The 18,932-nt window shown below is 36.8% G+C and overlaps 1 protein-coding gene across 1 annotated transcript in view; it reads left to right on the forward strand.

Moving 5' to 3' along the window:
* Window positions 1–5,340, forward strand: part of LOC132238871 (low-density lipoprotein receptor-related protein 1B-like) — a 339,298-nt gene extending 333,958 nt beyond the window's left edge. The window contains exon 2 of the mRNA XM_059704884.1: window positions 5,210–5,340. Within this exon, the coding sequence (XP_059560867.1) occupies window positions 5,210–5,340 (131 nt within the window). The remainder of the gene's footprint in view (window positions 1–5,209) is intronic.
* The last annotated feature ends 13,592 nt before the right edge of the window (window positions 5,341–18,932 follow it).

Genomic DNA, 18,932 nt, shown 5'->3' on the forward strand with positions numbered 1-18,932 from the left:
GCTGCCTCCTGCACACCCCCTACTGGGGATGTGCCCGCATACAAGGTACATGCCCTTGACCAGAAATGAACCTGGTACCCCCCAGTCCGCAGGCCAAGACTCTATCCACTGAGCCAAACCAGTTAGGGCAGGAAGCTATTCTTAATGGCTGTTTCTCAGAGGAATAATAAAAAAAATTTCCCAAAATGCAACAATGTAAATTGTCTTTAAAAGTTGGAGCTTGCTTTGCAAACTGATAATATCCAGGGGTCCTCAAACTACGGCCCACGGGCCACATGCAAATACAAATATTGTATTTGTTCTAGTTTTGTTTATTTACTTCAAAATAAGATATGTGCAGTGTGCATAGGAATTTGTTCATAGTTTTTTTTTTAAACTATAGTCCGGCCCTCCAACAGTCTGAGGGACAGTGAACTGGCCCCCTGTTTAAAAAGTTTGAGGACCCCTGATTATAGACTCAGTAGGTAAATCCCTATAGGTCTATCTTACTTCTGGGGGGAAAAAGTTTTTGAATCATGATGGATTAGTGATGGATACATAAGAATACCTAATGAGGATAGGTAATTTGTATATTTTCCAAAGGGACTTTCTTCTTGGATTTTCCCAGGGGATTATTCTGTATCCATGGCCTAATGTAGGTGAACAATTTGATATTAATACAAAATAAAATGAACACAACACTCAACTGTCAAATATATACTTTTCAATCTTAGCTGGATCCTCTTTAGCCTTAGAGAGAAATCCTTCACCAAATTTCTAGTTGATTCCATTCTAGTTCCCCATAGCAGTCATTCTAAATCTTTACCACTTTTTCCAATTTTACTCCCTCAAATCCCAAAAGTCTTGCTGTACAGTTCTTTGAGAAAACAAAACCATGTAAGAACACCTTAATTTTATTTCCTACCAGCTAATAATTTATCTTTTTTATCCTTTCTTTTTTGCTCCCAGTATTGTTTAGGTTCTCATTGCAGCCCCATGAGTTTTCCTTGGGAAAGGGCTTCGCTTTCATATCCTTCCTGAGCCTCCAGTCTCTCTCTTTCTTCAGTGAGACCTTTACCTCAGCCTGCAAGTCTATGCCATCTTTTCAGAACTCATCATACTTGAATTTTGTCACCAGTGATCCCCTTCCTCAATCCAGTTATTGAAATTCCACATATTTTTAATGAATCTCCTTCCCCCTTGCCCTTCTCCTTTCCTATTTCTGGCTAAACTTTGTCTTCTCTGTCTCCTTGCTTGACCTATGCTTCTCTCTCTCTCTCTCTCTCTCTCTCTCTCTCTCTCTCTCTCTCTCCCGCACACACACACTAATTCCTCACTTTAATTTCAGCTACACCCATTCCCATGTTTTCACTGTCTTCTTACAGTTTCAGTTCTGTTCTCTGTTTTCACTTTTGATGCTTCTCCTGAATTTCAGGCTTAAATATTTCACTGTCTAATGCATATTTATTCTTTTAAAAAATATATATTTTTATTGATTTTGGAGAAGAAGGGAGAGGAAAAGAGAGATACAAACACCAGTGACGAGAGGGAATCATTGATCGGCTGCCTCCTGCACACCCTACACTGGGGACCAGCCCACAATCCAGGCATGTGCCCTGACCGGGATGCGGACTGTGACCTCCTGGTTCATAGGTTGACATTCAACCACTGAGCCACACTGCATATTTGTACTTGAATGTCTCCCAAGTACAGCATACTCAGGATATTACAAAAACCATTGGCAAGTAATACATTTGAGGTCAAAACCTGAATTCAAGATTTTGACATGTAACGAAATGATGAGCAAGGTATTTGACTTGTTTCCTCATCAAATACTGTCGTGAAACTTCATTTCACCAACACACTTGCCCACGCAGCCATCTCTCTCACCTGTTACTGCAATAACATCCTCGGTGATCTTCCCACTTCATTGTACTCTATTCTCAATGCAGTAGACAGAGTGAGCCTTTAACAAAAAAGTGAGTTAGATTGTGTCTCTCTACTCAGAACCTTCCAATGGTTTCCCATCTTGGCTTTTAGCAAAACTCAAAACCTTCATGTGCCACCCTCAACCCCATCTTCCCCGAATCCCTGACTTCAGTTTTTCATCCTGTCATTTTTTCCCAGCACTCTGCCCTCCTCAGTTTTCCTTACTTTGCTGAGCTCCCTCTTGCTTCAAGTGCTTAGCACATGACCTTTTATTCAAATGGATGTCACTCTCACCTCCATAAGCCTTTATTCAAATGTTACCTTCTCACTGACAGATTCTCTAACTTATTTGAAATTTACCTCCATCCTTCCGGTCTCCAACACTTAATCCCCGTCTTGTTTTACTGTTCTCCATAGGGCTTATTCCTAATATTCTATACAATTAACTCATTTAGATAGTTTTTGTTCCCACTATAATGTGCCCCATGATGCCAAGAACTTCTCCTTTGTTTTTTCCCCCACCATTGTATCTACAGGCCTAGTAGTAGAAGCTCAATAATAATTGCTAAAAAAAAAGAAATGTACAAATTAAGATATCAGAGGTGGCATTTTTTTTTAGCTAAAAAGCACTATAAATATATTAGTTATTTCCTCTATTATCTTTACTATTATTATTTTATGCCCACATGACTGTACATTTAAACACACATGCACAAACACAGTTTTTTTTCTATGTCCTACCTTGGTTTTGAGATGCTATCTAATAAGTTTCTGAGGCGATTTACTTGGAGTCATCTTTAAGCTTTTCAACCATTTATTCACCAATTTTAACTCTTACACTATGTGGAGCAGAATATTCATTTTAGTTCCTATTACTTTAGCTCAATCATCTTGAACTTGTCTCTAGATAATTACAATAGCCTACACACAAATTTGTACCATATTTTATCATAAATATCCGTCCTTAAATACTTTTTCATGGCTTCAAATGATCTACAAAATGCTTTCTACAGTAATCAAGGTCCTTCATTACTGACCCTGACCTATGTTTTTGTGGTGCTATTTTCCAACATGATAAATTGTTCTTTATGGTTCTTTTTATTTCTTTTTACTTCCAGTCAGTAGTTATTGATTATTCACTGAGTCAGGCACTATGCAACGGCGTTTAGTAAGGTACTATCTCTTTTCCCCTCTCCTCATAGCAATTTGTTATAGTTTGGGAGGAATGAAGGAAGAGAAAACTTGGCATTTGAGATCATACATCAAATGCACAGTAGCTATAGGTACATTGAAAATGTATTCTGATTTTTTGGGGACAGACTTGGTTTATATATTTTGTCTGGGTATAGTTATTACTAAATTTTTCTATATTATCAGAACTTGTCCTTGTTTGCTGATAAATTATAGCATCTCTTTATAAGCAAAATAATTTGAGTTTTATCCTGTTATGAACTGTAGAAATTATGGGACTTTCAAAGCAACATTTAAGTTGCCGTCCCTTAGCATTGGAACACACTTACACATGTGACATGATGTTGGGTGGAGAAAACCCAGGTTATATAACCTGAATGTCATCTTAATTTTAGTAGAAAACATTTATTTGTCTCAAATACATTTAATAGCTACTGTATTAGCAATTTTTTTCACATCCTTGTCAGGAGTGTCCTATATTTATTCTTCATTTAGTCATAGCCTTCCAATCTTTAAAGTTATGCTTACATCCCCAAACTATTTTTTGATTCATCTCTATCTCTTTCTACTTTGTGGTCTCTCCTTTTAGCAGCTATATTTTTTTATCATTTAATTGGCAACTTTTTGTATGCAAAGTACTTTTTTTTATTCCTGGATCTGTTGGCATGGTAGTCTGCTGGATCCTTGAAGGCAAAGAATCTTTGATTGTTTAGCACTGAGTCTAGGGCCAAATACAGAATATAATCAAGAACTTAACTGTTTTATGTAAAAAATAGCAATATGATAGCAGTGGTATGGAGTGTGGCATTGATGGTGTGTTGAAAATATAATAGGATAAGATAATATTAATTTTCAGGAAATATCTATAGTTTATACCAATGTCTATAGATTAAAGATGTGGGTTTGACATGTATATTTATTGAAAATTATGTTGTGATGGGAGGAAAGACATTGAGGAAGAGAAAGGAAAGGTATACCATATTTTATCAAACCATTGCATGGAAGATCATCATTCTTTTGTAATTTCTGAGGTAAAAGTGCCAATTAAGTTATGGTTCAATGTTTTCATATCACTTATAAATTTCATTTTATATATATTGAAATACCTATTTATTTATGGATTTTAAAAATAATTGAATCGTTCCTGTATATACATAACAAAAGTGTAAGTGGTATCAAAGGACTAAGGTGTTGTCAGCACTCCATTACATCCTTGTCAGGAGTGTCCTATATTTATTCTTCATTTATTCATAGCTATTACATTTGAAGGTCATTTATTATAAGAAATGTTTATTTTCTGTTAAAATATAAAAATGAAATATTTTTATTGAATTGATTTATAGTGTATAAGTATAAGTAAGTATATTGCAAAGAAACAACATCTGATGAGTTTGCTAGGATATGAAGAAGGCCCTAAATATTCTAAAACATAAAGGGAAAATAATGGGCATTTTGGATGCAACCGAGTGTAGAAATCTGAGTTACAGCAAAACTTTATGGAAGTGTACTATAACTTTTGCTGTTCAGCAGCTGAAGCTGTCACCTGGGAAGTTTTAGCAAAGTGGACAAGAAAATATTATGAGATTGGGCATGTAATTAGTGTAGAGACATGAAGGTATGGCATTGGTATGGAAAATTAAGAACTAAACACGCAGAGTTTCAGTTTAGGTACACTAATTATTGTTTATTACAGGTGTTTTTGTTTTTGTTTTTTTTGCCTTTTTGTGTTTTTTGTTTTCTTTCCCTTGGAGCAAAGGAGGAATAAAAATGTCTGTGTTCAAAATGTCAACATCTATAAACTCACTTGGTGGGATTCTATGTGCCTTATCCAGTATGACAAAACCGCTAGTCATAAACATAAACAGAATTCATAACAATTTCCAGAACAGACTGTATGAAACTACATCAAAGTCAATTCTATCGATAAGGTGGACTTGAGCCGAGTGGCTAAAATTAAGAAAATAATTGGCTTAGCTTTGCAGCTGAATCAGAAATGGGGATCACATTCATGTACCTTTTATGTATTGGTTTCTCACATTTCATCTTTGTACTGCTCTTGTGTTCATGTTCAGATCAGTCATATTTTATTTTGAAACATTTTCATTTTCAGATCAGCAGTCCTGTGATCCTGGTGAATTTCTTTGCCACGATCATGTGACTTGTGTCGCCCAGAGCTGGCTGTGTGATGGGGACCCTGACTGCCCTGATGATTCAGACGAGTCTTTAGATACCTGTGAGTAGAAGGGTTTTCCTGCCGTTCAGGTTTACCTTACATGTGAAGCTAAATGCCAGTTGTCTCACGGTTGGCTGATGTTGTCGTTGATTCTTTTTCTCCACCTAGCCTGAGAAACTCGAAACTTTCGTTTATGTTTCCTTTAGAATGACTATGTGAATGAAAGCACAAAATGCAATTTCAGAGCGTGAACTGACTTATGTAGGGAAGAAGATGCAAGGTTAATTATTTCAAGGTGATGGTGTTACTCCTAGAGAAAAATGACTTGAAGAGGAAATTAATCCTTTGAAACACAGCACTGAAAGGGAATAAGACCCTCTCCAAAAATTTATCTCACACACTTTGAGTGAGAGGAACACATAGGCATGAAAAGAGAAAAAATAGATTAATAAAAACAAACTCTAATGTAGAGATCAAATGTGTAAACCCATACAAAGGAATATTATTTGGCAATAAAAAGAAGTACTCATACATGACACATGGATAAAGACTAAGGGGAAGGAGCCAGTCACAGAAGACCACATGTGGTATGATGTCATTCATATGAAAGATCCAAAATTGGCAAATATATAGACACAGAGAATGGATGAGGGATGTAGTAGAAGGCAATAGGGACTGACTGTTAATGAGCATGAGGTCTCTTTTTAGTGAGATTCAAATATGCTAAAATGGGATTGCAGTTATGGTTGCATAGTTATGTTAATGTATTTTAAAACATTGAATTTTACATACTAAAAGCGTTGAATTATATGTTAATTTTATCTTCATAAGGTTGTTTAAAAATGGGAATATATCTCATAATTGTGCCTAGGGGTGTAGATAGCACAGTAATGTGAAAAGAAAATTTTTATGATTATTAGTAAATGCTCTTACCATATGAAATCATATTATATATGGTTATTAAGTCATTATTTATGATTATTAATAAATAATTTTATATGATTATATATAATGCTCTGACCACATGAAATCATATTATATATGATTAATAATATATGTATATGATATATATATATATATATTATTTTTAAGCTGCATCCTCTCCTTTTTAAGTGTAATCTAGGAGTTCTTTCCTCATTAGCTGGAAGGATTTTCATAGCATAATCAGAATTAAAGGATAATTATTGAATGTTGGTACTGGAGTGTTGCATTTCTGTCCTGATCCTCCCAACAAATTCCTAATGGGGAAAAAAATACAGAAACATGAGATATATTTTTGCTGTCCATATGCAGGAAAGCCAGGTTGAAGGTGAGATGCCATGGAACTGTGAACTTGGCACAATGCAAAAACAGTTGAGAAAAAAAATGACTGCACAGCTTACCTAAACTGATGCTGGTGAAGAATAGAGAATGATGGTGTCTCTTTGTGCTCAAGAGTGAGATGAGTCAGAGAATCAGACTGGAGAGGATTCGTGGTGTAGAACAGGAGCCAGGACCTGGATGGTCAAAACTAAAGCCCTGGGAGAGAAAACCTTAGAGTAAATGTCAAATTGTGTAAATGACAAATACTCTGCTACCCGCCCTCGCTCAATTCCTGCTTCTAGAACATGGCTGATACCCGGCAAGGCCACATCAGTGGGTCAGAGTTGTGTTTGACAGCTGTCTGATTGGACATTTGCTCTGAATGTTCAGTGTCTCCACCACAATGTCCTTAAATATTTTGAATATCCACCCTGCCCGTAAAATAGACACCACCTTGGTTTTTGGAAAAGGTGGGTCCTTCAATTCAGAGATTAGGGGCTTCAGCAGACTGAGGCCTCAAATTAGAAATCGCATGTGGGTTAAAAAAATAAGTTTTTCTGCTCATTTTTAAAAACGAAATTCTTACCTACTCAAGACATTTTTATCAGCTTTTAAGTATATAGCTATTTTCTTCTCCAATAACATTGTATGAATTAGATTTAAAAGTATTTCTTTATTTTGGCCATTCTTATTCTGTTCTCAAAAATCCAAATTGCTGAATATCCTTAAAGGAAACACTAAAACTATTGTTATATCAATGTAGCCATATAACAAAGACAGAGAAATAACTATTTTTTTTACCTGGGCATTTAATCTGGACAACATATTTGGATCTACATACAATTAGCTTATTTCCCACCAGTGGTTTCAGATAATACCAGTTGAAATCTGGACAAGCATAGAAAAAGCCCTTTATAAATCATATAAGACTTTTGAATTTTAAATTCCTCAACACAGATGTTCACAATTACCATTTTTCTAATCATAGTGCTTTATAATGTGTTGTTTTACATCATTCATATTCAGTCATCACTGATATCCATAAAATAATTGCAAAATTTTATGACATTAATGTACACATTCAATGTGAAAGATAAATACTAGAAATCTAAAACCATAGAGACTGATTCTTAGGAAGGGTGATTTTGTGCTCAGAATATGAACAAATGTATGTTATACATTTTGGTTGGAAGTACGTGTATCTACAAAATATTAGATGAAAACAGTTGAAGAAATACACATATTTTTCCTAAATCCACTTCGCCTTTAATATGATAAGAAAACCAATACAACATGGAATTTATTACAACATTGTAAAAGCTCTGAAATGGTGACAAAATTCTTATAGGAAAAAAGGGGGATATTGTCAAGGAAGAAGAAAAGCTTTTGTTGTGAAATGCTGATGACTGAAATGCTTAGAAAATAAACCTGCATACAGAACAACCAAGATGAGGTTTCTAAAATATGAAAATGGATAACTTTCATAATTTATAACTTACCATTCAATATGAGAAAGTATTCTTTAGCCTTATATTAAAAATGAAAGTCTAGTTTTCTCCACATTATTTGAAGTAACTTCAAGTGTCTAAATAAATGGCTAATCATCTTCAAGTCCTATGAGGACATGAGAATAGAAAAATCAGGGAAATCAAATCACCATCCTTCGACTCGGCTTTCAGTTCGGGTGTTAGTCTCGAGTTGTGTGTGACAAGAATTTAAATGGAAAGTGGGGACATTTATTTGTGAAATGAAAGCTTGGGACCACCTGTGGCTGGAAAATTTTCTTGAAAGGCACTTTTATTTCGAAGTGTTCAACATTTAATTCCTTCTAGGATTTTCTGTTGAATGCTTAATGATACTTCCTTTCCAACAATCAGCTCCAGCTGATGTATGATATTTTCAGGGAAATTGAATTTAATGTACTTTAAACTGGTTCTTTCTTTTTAAGCCAGAACTGTATCGGTGCTGCTGTGTCTCCTTCCTTCCTGTTACCCTATCCTACTCCCCAGTCAGAAAATTATTTAGCAGGCACATTAATTATAGATCATATTTTCGATAGATGACTCACTGGCCAACAAAGGAGAATAAAAATGGCCTTATAAGAGGGTAATTGCAACTTGGAAAGTTGTGATAATTTGCACATTGACTCTGCCCTGTCCTTCTGCAGGAACCAGCAAACTTTTTCTATACAGAACCAGGTGGTAAATATTTTAGATTTCATGAATCCATGTGATCTCTGTTGAATATTATTCTTGTGTTTTAAGTGCTTTAAAATAGAATGCACATTCTCAGCTTATAGTCTGTACAAAAACAAGGCAGAGGACAGATTTGGCTGGCTGTGGTTTCTTAACCCCTGTTGTAATGTCATTGCTGAACTGTATTCTTTGTGAAATTATAAGGGTGGGTCTGTGCCCATGTAGAGTCACCACAGGGAACAGAATAACGCCTCACAGTGGAAGCACGTGGCATAGAGCTGTGTGTGTACCCACTACCATGGAGTGCCAGTCTCAGGCCATATGGTATTTTCTGCAAAAGGTAGGTTTATTCTTCTATTTTAGTAGGTTTATTCTCCTTATTTATTAGGATTACACTTGAACACATGGAATAGAAACAGTAGCTTAACCAAATAGGGCTTCATATTTTTTCACATAGTAAAAAGGTGGAAAATTCAGTATTAATGTCAGATCTCGAACGGCACCAGCTTTCTCTATCTTTCTGCTCTGCCATCTTCAGCATGGAGTTGTCAGTCTTACACCCACAGTATCAATGCTCTACCTCTGCCAGGAGATGATTCCATTTTAGGCAGAAAGGAGGGAAAAAGTAAAGGAAAAAGGCAAGTGCTAGCTGATTTCTGTTTTACAGAAAAGCAGTAACTTTCACAGAAAGCAATGTTAGAATGTGCTGTTGATAGATATTTGCTTCATCAGAGCTGATCGGATGAAGTATGGATCAATGAGCATTTTCAACAGGGCTTGTTGCTCCTTCCACCCCCCCCCCAAAAAAAAAAAAGAAAAAAAGAAAGGTGGCTCTGCTAGTACAGAAAAGGGGAGAATAGGTATTGGGAAGGCAAAGGCACCAGGCAGCATATGCCATAGTCTCTTTTCTCTTCACTCTCTTTTCTCCTCTCCATCCACTACACAGGAGGTTACACCCCTAGCATATGATCAGGGCTTCTGCATCTAAACTACTGGTCTCCAAGTCAAGTTCCTTCTCAAATATCTTTTCTCCTTGGCAGCTAACTTAACCCTTTTAGGACCCCATTACCTTATTTGTACAATGGACATGATAGTACTTGCCTCATAGTGAAGTGTTTAGAAAATGCCTGCTCCATAGTCAAATCCCCTCTTTACTGCACACTGCGTTCTGCATCCCAGATGCTCAGGGTTCTGAGCAAACACCGTACCCCTAGGGTCTTCTTATGTAGAGTCCTAACTGCCCCCATAGCCAATTCTTAGTTAAAGTCAGTTTATTCTCTAAGGATGTGACTAGGAATAGGATTAATTTACCACATGCACACATTCAAGTTAAACTGTTAACAGTTTTTAATAATTAGATATATTACATTTAAACATTAAGACAAATTTTGTATAGAGATTATTTTGGGACAGGAGGCTTTTTCTAGGAACTCTTACAAAAACACCACGTTGACTGATTAACTAAAGTTAAAATACATTCCGCAAAGTCATGTTAGTGAGTAATTATTTCTTAATTGACACTGCAGTCCTGAAATTTTGATCTTATGTCATTTTAGGAAATTGAGTTTATGGGCCTTCTGTATTCCTCTAAGTTGGCTGTTATTGGTGAAAGCAGAATTCAAATTTATTTGAACTTGCCCTCCTTTTTTGAAATACTGAGGAAAAGAAGGATCCAAGTCCTAAGAGGACCCCCATAGGCCACCTAATTTATAAATATGGAGTCATTTTAAAAACATGGAAGGCTATCCCAACAGAATTGTGAGACGTTGGCTTTGGGAGTGAACTGTTCTAATTGGATATTGCAGTAAAAATAACAAGTCTCCCGGGTAATAAGAATAGCAGCATTGATAGCAAAATGAAAATGGCTGTAAGTTACTAGGGTTAGCTGTGCCTCTGCATGGAGTGACTGTTGCCTTTATTATGTTTCTATTGTACGATTTCAACTTTATTTAGACGGGAGGATATTAAGGAACTTCTCGTATTCACATAATGACCTTTCCCCTAGGTATAAGGTAGAAATTTCCTTTTAAACTTTCTTTCTGTGACAGAGGTCAGAAACAAGGTGGGAGATTATTAGTAAATAGATATTGCTCTTTAAACATACGTAGTATAATAGAGCACTGAAAGTAGACTACAGGAATAGTAAAATGAAGTGTGGTCCTTGTTTGTAAGTCATAGTGATTTAGAGGTCGTTGTGCCATGAGCTAATATATGAGAACCCCAAAGCAGAGTTTTTTGTCAGGTAGAGAAGCTGAAATGATCTTACACATTAAAATAAAAGCATCTGAGACCCAGGAGGGCAGTTTGTGTCTCTTTCAATTCTTTTTGTTTTGCTCTTCATTTTACTGTGAGGCTCTTGATTTTAGTAGCAAAGAGACCAAAACACTGACCCATCTTTAATGATAAAAGGACTCCCACTTAAGAGTTGATAGGAAGGTTGACATGAAGGTGGAGGAAAATACAATTGTGAATTGTAAGGGCCTAATATTGACTCATTTCCCTACCACAGTGGGAATGGGATGGGGGAAGGTCTCATTTCTCTCTATTCTGCCCCACAATGTGCTAACGCATCTCTGCAGTCTGCCTCTGCAAGTTTAAGAAAGGTTGATTGGAGGTGTAGGTGATAAAACTGAGTGCACTACAGTTCCAAGAAGCAAAGCAAGACCAGCATTAAAAAAGGCCTCGCTCTTTACTCAAGAAGTCACAGCTATTTGGTTTTCTGATACAAACAGGTCACAGGATACAAAGGGACTCATGCCCCTTAGCCTGCACTGGAAACTGCAGGGGATAAAAACTTTGAAATAATGTAAAATAAAGGGGGGTAAAATAACATGAATGGATTCTAGAGACAACTCTAGTAAAATCTCCTTGGCTTAAAGGATGATATACTGTAAACAAGTGCTCTTGCAGAGCTCCGTAGGGACATACTGAAGACTGAACAAGGAGTCTTCTCAGAAACGGTCCAATCCATCATTTATCCCCAGCTAATCTAGCATTTGGGGTTGGGGATGAAGGCTTCTTACCTTTACTGAGTGAGCACCTTTCTTCCCGGAGGGTGTTTTATTCTTTATAGTCAGTGTATAACATTTACATTTGACTTTCCAGAAGGGCTTCTAAAATGACATATTTTGCTAAATTAAGCTCTAAAGTATGTTATGTTCTAAGAACTTATTTTAATGGCAATGTCTTTCTTTTTTTTCTCCCTTCCCTCACATCTTCCATCATCCTTCCCTGAAAGCAGGATATAAAGCCCTATTGTAACATGACTATAGAATTTTCAGTAGGATGAAAAGTGTCATCATTTTACTAATTTATATCTTGGCCCTGTTCAGATTCAGGCAGCATAACTGACTTTGGGTTGAATTTTTAAATTAAAATCTTTTTAACATTAGCTTTCCTAATTTTCAGTATGGGGAAATTGCTCAAAAAAAAAAAAAAGAAAAGAAAAGTTCATGAGAGAATGGGTAAAAACGGAGTAGGTTGGAGAATACCAGTAAATGTGGCTTATAGCAACCCACTCAGCCTACAAGATATCTCTCGCTCCTTCTCTCCCTCTCTCCCTCTCTCCCTCTCTCAATTCTCTATCTCTCTTTCTTTTTCTGAAGAAAAAATAGCCTTGTGAGGGAAGGGTCAACCTTAAAAGCTCGGTTGAAGAGGGGTGAATCCCTTAACTGGATACTCAATTGCAAAGAAGAAAGCAAACAAACAAGCAATTACCTCCCAACATTTCTGATGGAGTTGCCAAGAGAAAAGCAATTATTAATGTAAAGAACTTTCCTAGAATTCAGCTTACAACCATAAGACTAATTTTAATCTTTCACAAAAAAGAATTTTAGAAATAAGGTGTACTTGTACTTTGATAATGTCTTAAGGATATGTACATTATTGTTATTAAATATCATTTTGTCATTGCAGCTATTTTTTTTAGAAATATAGACCAGGCATTGTGTCCATTAAAGCAATAAGAAATCTGAGACATGAACGAGTTGCTTGGTAAAGAGTCTCTTAACTAATGGGTAACAAGGATGGAATAGGAATCCAGAAATTCTATATCCTAACTTCCTACCATAGCCTCCGTTACAGACTGAATTGTGTCCCCTCTGAACTTATATATTGAAGCTCCAAATCCCCAGAACCTCAAAAAGTTTCTGTATTTGGAGAAAGGGCCTTAAAAGAGCTCTTTAAGGCCAAATGAGGTCATTACAGTGGGTCCTACTCCAATCTGACTGGTACCTTATAAGAGCAGGACATTTTGCAACACCAACACACACTGGAGCCCTGCACGTACAGATGGAAGAACTCTTGAAGAGTCAGGAAGAGTGTAGCCATCTGCAATCCAAGGACAGAGGCTAACTCTATCCAACATTTTACTCTTGGACTTCTAGCTTCCAGAATTGTGAGGACATGAAATTCCATTGCTTAAGCCACTCAGTCTATGGTATTTTGTTCTGAGACCCCTAACAGACTAATATAGCATTCTATAATATAGCTAACAAAATTCCATTTATTTTATGTCAGTATAAGAATAAGAATAAGTATAAGAATGCAGTGACTTAAAAATCCCTCCTTTTCTTTGAAGAGATGTATTATCACAGCACTAAAATTGCAGGCATTGTAATCCTGTTAAAGACATGTGAAATAAAATCACCAGTCAAGCTGATGGAATAAAAGACCCATCCCTATATTAGTGGTTATAACCCTCTAAGAAAACCTAATTTAGAAAGTGCTATTTGTATGAAAATGAAATATATTTTAAATGAAAAGTCATTAGATGATCAATACAGATATTCTTCAAGTACTTATGGATGATGAGTTGCTCCAAAGTTAAAACAATAGGTTTACCTGACCCTTCCTCCTGGTGACCCAGGACACTCATTTAGAGGTACAGTTGAGGGCCATCTTTACAGTAATAGTAATAAAACACAAACTTGAAAAGATGACTTATATACCATTAATTTCTGAGAAGACAGTAGAAATGCATAACTGATATATATTAGTATTAACATGGATATTACTAATATCTCATATTAGGTTGCTATAATCTATATTAGATTGCTATCATTTTTCAATTCTGAATTGATCATTGGGTTAGGCTATAAAGTAGATGAAATTTGATAGTGAAATAAACAACCATATTTCTTTCTGTACATTGACCTTTGGGGAATTGTGTTATATTTCACTTGCAAATTTGTACATATAAGATAACTAGAGGCCGGGTGCACGAAATTTCTGCACGGGTAGGGTCCCTAGGCCTGGCCGGCAATCAGGGCCAATCTGTGGGGCAATTGGCGGGACCCCCCTGGCACTCACCTTGGCTGGCCTGATGCCGCCCTCTCACTGGCCCCATCCCGCGCCATAGCCACTGGTCACCTCTTTCTGCGGGGTGACTGGCGGGGTAATCGGGGCCCCCACTGGCACCTGCCTTGGCTGGCCTGGGGCCTGCGGGCTGGGGGCAGAACCTGCATTGAGTGTCTGCCCCCTGGTGGCCAGTCTATGTTATAGAGACCAGTCATCTGCTGATCTTTCTGTTTTTGGTTGATTTGCATATTAGGCTTTTATTATATACTATATAATAGGATTCAATTTTTTAAATGAATGACATGCTATGTATTTTTCATTTAAACAGTGAGGACATTTTTGTCATTGTACCAGACTTCTCAATATAAATATGGATTTTCTTTAAGGAAACTAGAAATTAATCAATCAGCAGCTATTTACTGAGGAACTATCTTGTAGAGGTATTTACCGGGCGTTTCTCTTCAACTATTTATTCCCATGCCACACCATGTGTCAGGGCTTTAGCCTATGCTAATTTAGTCTTCTATCCTGAGATTATTTCCATGGTAAATGAGATTATTTCCATGTTAAAGAAGATATTTATGATTAAGTTGATGATGATATTACTGACACAAAATGGATAATTAATATTATCCAGATGCCCCAATATGATCCTTATATGGATTATCTCCTTTGGTCCTGACAACAACCTTGAGCAGGACATTGGGTATAGTTGACCGGATTGTGTAGGATGCTAGGATGATGTGTGGATATCACAGGCAACAGAGGTGCATATATTTTCCCACAAATGGAAATGAACTGTCTTGAAAAGGGGACAAGTTTTTCTCACTTGGATGAAGCCATTATGTGAGTCAATGGTAGCTCTTCTTAGGATACTAATCATGGTCCCCTTTTACTGATGATAAAAATAAAGCGTGAGGGGAGTTATTTGCTAGAGGTCTTAAAGCAATTAAGTGACAGAGCTACAGATGAACACTGTTTCGTGTTATACAGTTTTCTAATGAGGCTCAGAGAAATTAAATTCCACTAAAATTCCCTCCTGACAAAGGCAGGATGTTCTGCTTCTCACATTACATTCAAGTCAGGATGCTTTCCATTATACCACACACCACCTGTACATACTCCATCCATATATTTGTATACTTGGCTATTAAATTTATACACATCCAATTTTAATTGAGTGGGAATGACAAGATCAATATGCTAAAGAAAAGCAGGCATAGTAACAATTGGAGAGAGGATTTTAATTATTTTTCTAACCAGAAAGGATATGTTTATAAATTTGTAAATTACTGGATTAACAATTATAAAAGATATATGGGTTAACATTTATATATGCATGTATATGAATGGTCTTTCTGTTGTTCGGTTGATTTGCATAGTAGGCTTTTATTATCTACTACATAATAGGATTCAATTTTTTAAATGAATGACATGCTATGTATTTTTCATTTAAACAGTGAGGACATGTGTATGGATATGAAAAATTTGAATGTGGAAAACAATATTTTCTTAACCATTTTGCTCACACATACACAAACCACAACAAACATACACACATGCACTAAGTTAAAAAACACATTGTTGAACATAACTCTGTTTATGATGAGGAGACTTTTATTAGCTTTCTGCTGCTGTGCAATGAATTACCATATGTGTAGTATGTAAAACAACTCTCATTTCCTATCTTCCAGTGCTGTAGGTCAGAAGTCTTGGGAGGATCAAATGAGTTCCCTGCTTCACAAGGTTGAGATCAAAGTTTTCCACAGGCTGTGCTCTCAACTGGAGGGTCTAAGGATGAATTTGCTGTAACTCTTTTAGGTTGTTGGCTGAGTGAAGTTATTGTGATTGTGGGACTGGGGTTACACATTTATAATGGCTGCCAGCTTCAGACATTCATAACAATTAAAGGCCACCAATATTCCTTGACAGATGACCCCATCCATTTTCAAAGCCAGTAATCCCTAACTTCCTCTTTGGCTACCATATGGAAAAACACCGCTTTTAAAGACCTTAGGTGATTAAACTAAGAGCATTTGGATAATTAGTCTTTTGACGTATGATATAATCCTGAAAACATACCTCAAATTCACAGCTGTTGTTTTAAACTTTTTAGGTTTGAGTAGTATTTGACAAAGTAGGAGAATTTGCTATTCCTCAAAAATGAAACTGATTTAAAAAAATCAAATATAGGTTAATTTATGCTCAAGTAACCACAGTGATCTGTTTGGCTGCCTAGGAAGTATTCATAAATGGCCAGTATTGGTTTCCACTTTCGATTTAGTTCCATGATAAACTGGACCTGGGCAACCCAACATGAGTCACATCCTTTGTGATGAGGGTTTACACAGCCAGGTTCTAGTAATAGTTTGGTTTACAGGGTACTTGTGGATGCTAGACGCTGAAGTAGGTTCAGCACACATAATCTCCACATGAAGAAAATCAAACATAAAAAACTAGCTCAAACACCGTGACCAAGTAGGATTTATTTCAGGGATGCGAGGCTGGTACAATATTCGCAAATCAATAAACGTGATACATTGCCGGGATCCAGCCCCAGCAGGTCCAGGGATTCCCAAAGGTGTGGACGGAGTCGGCGAAGAAGGAATGACACGGAGGCAGCGTTCAGTTGATCAGCAGCCTAGCCAGGATCTCCAGCCAAGTTCTGTTCAAGATCTCCGGCGAATTTCTGGTCAGGATCTCCAGCCAGGTTCTGTAGCCATGTTCCCTCGCTAGGTTCTCCAGCCAGGTTCTGTCTGAGATCTCCAGCCAGGTTCGGTCACCAGGTTCTAGTCAGGTTCAGTCCAGGATCTTTTGCCATGTTCTCTCCAGCGAAGTTCTTCTGTCTGTAGGTTCTGTCTTCTGAATTCTGTCTGTTGTTGTCTTGTTGCATCTGTATTTATACCAGTTGATTCCAATCCTATCAATCTCTATTCCAAAGGTTAGGGCGTTTCTTATCTCCATTCCAGGGAGTAAAGATTATGTAGCTTAAGCATGATTGTTCGTAGTTAAAATGATTAATTACCCACCTGGCACTTAGTTAAGAGGTTTTATTCCTTCCCTAACTCCAGGGGAAAATCCCTACCTGGGGATTCAACCTTTCTCGGAGAGGTGACCTTGGTTAAAACACAGCGCCAAGAAGGTGAGCAAACATATTAAGAACCGTATGCCATATATGCCAGGTCCCTTGAAACAGCAAGGATGGACCGGCTCCCGGCAATACATCACATGAACAAATTGAGAGACAAAAACCACATAATCATATCAATTGGTGCAGTAAAGGCATTTGACAAATTCCAAAACCCTTTTCTGATAAAAACGCTCAGCAAAGTGGGAATAGAGGGATCATACCTTAACATAATAAAAGCCTTATATGACAAACCTACAGCCAACATCATACTCAATGGGCAAAAACTAAAACCATTTCCCCTAAGAACAGGAACAAGACAGGGATGTCCGCTTTCACCACTCCTGTTCTACATAGTACTGGAAGTGCTAGCCACAGCAATCAGACAAGAAGAAGAAATAAATGGAAATCAAATTGGAAAAGAAGTAAAATTGTCATTACTCGCAGATGACATGATACTGTACATAGAAAACCCTGAAGACTCCATCAAAAAATTATTAGACTTAATAAATGAATTTGGCAATGTAGCAGGATACACATTAATGCCAATAAATCTATGACATTTTTATACACCAATATTGAATTTACAGAAAGAGAGATTTAAAAAATCCCATTTACCACTGCACCAAAAAAATTAACATACCTAGGAATACACTTAACTAAGGAGGTAAAAGACCTGTATTGAGAAAACTACAGGACGTTGAAAAAAAAAAAGAGATAAAGGAAGACATAAACAGATGGAAGAACATACCATGTTCATAGATTGGTAGAATCAACATCATTAAAATGTCCATATTACCCAAAGCAATTATAGATTCAATGTACTCCCCATTAAAATATCAATGACGTATTTCACAGACCTAGAATGAACTCTACAAAAATTCATCTGGAATAAAAAAAGACCCCAAGTAGCTGCAGCAATCCTGAGAAAGAACAAAGTAGGAGGGATCTCAATACCAGATGTCAAGCTGTAGTACAAAGCCACTGTTCTGCCTGGTACTGGCACAAGAACAGACGTATAGACCAATGGAATAGAACAGAGAACCCAGAAATCAACCCAAACCACTATGCTCAATTAATATTTGACAAAGGGGGTAAGAGCAAAAATGGAGTCAAGACAGTCTCTTCAATAAATGGTGTTGGGAAAATTGGACAGATACACGCAAAAATATGAAACTAGATCACCAACTTACACCATACACAAAAATAAACTCCAAGTGTATAAAGGACTTAAATGTAAGATGGGAAACCATAAAAATATTAGAGGAATCCATAGGCAGCAAAATCTCAGACATATGCTGAAGCAATATCTTTACCAATGCAGCTCCTAGGGCAATGGAAACTAAAGAGAAATTAAACAAATGGGACTACATCAAAATAAAAAGCTTCTGCACAGCAGAAGAAACCATCCACAAAACAATAAGAAAGCCCACTGCATGGGAGAACATATTTGCCAATGTTATCTCTGATAAGGGTTTAATCTCCAACATTTATAGGGAACTCATACAACTTAACAAAAGAAAGATAAACAACCTAATAAAAAACTGGGCAAAGGACCTAAATAGATACTTTTTGAAAGAGGACATAAGGAAGGCCAAGAGACATATGAAAACATGCTCAAAGTCACTAATCATCTGAGAGATGCAAATCAAAACAACGAGGTACCATCTCACACCTTTAAGAATGGCTAACATCAACAAATCAACAAACGACAAGTGCTGGCGAGGATGTGGAGAAA

The sequence above is a fragment of the Myotis daubentonii genome, chromosome 7 (assembly GCF_963259705.1).
Source record: "Myotis daubentonii chromosome 7, mMyoDau2.1, whole genome shotgun sequence".
NCBI lineage: Eukaryota > Metazoa > Chordata > Mammalia > Chiroptera > Vespertilionidae > Myotis > Myotis daubentonii.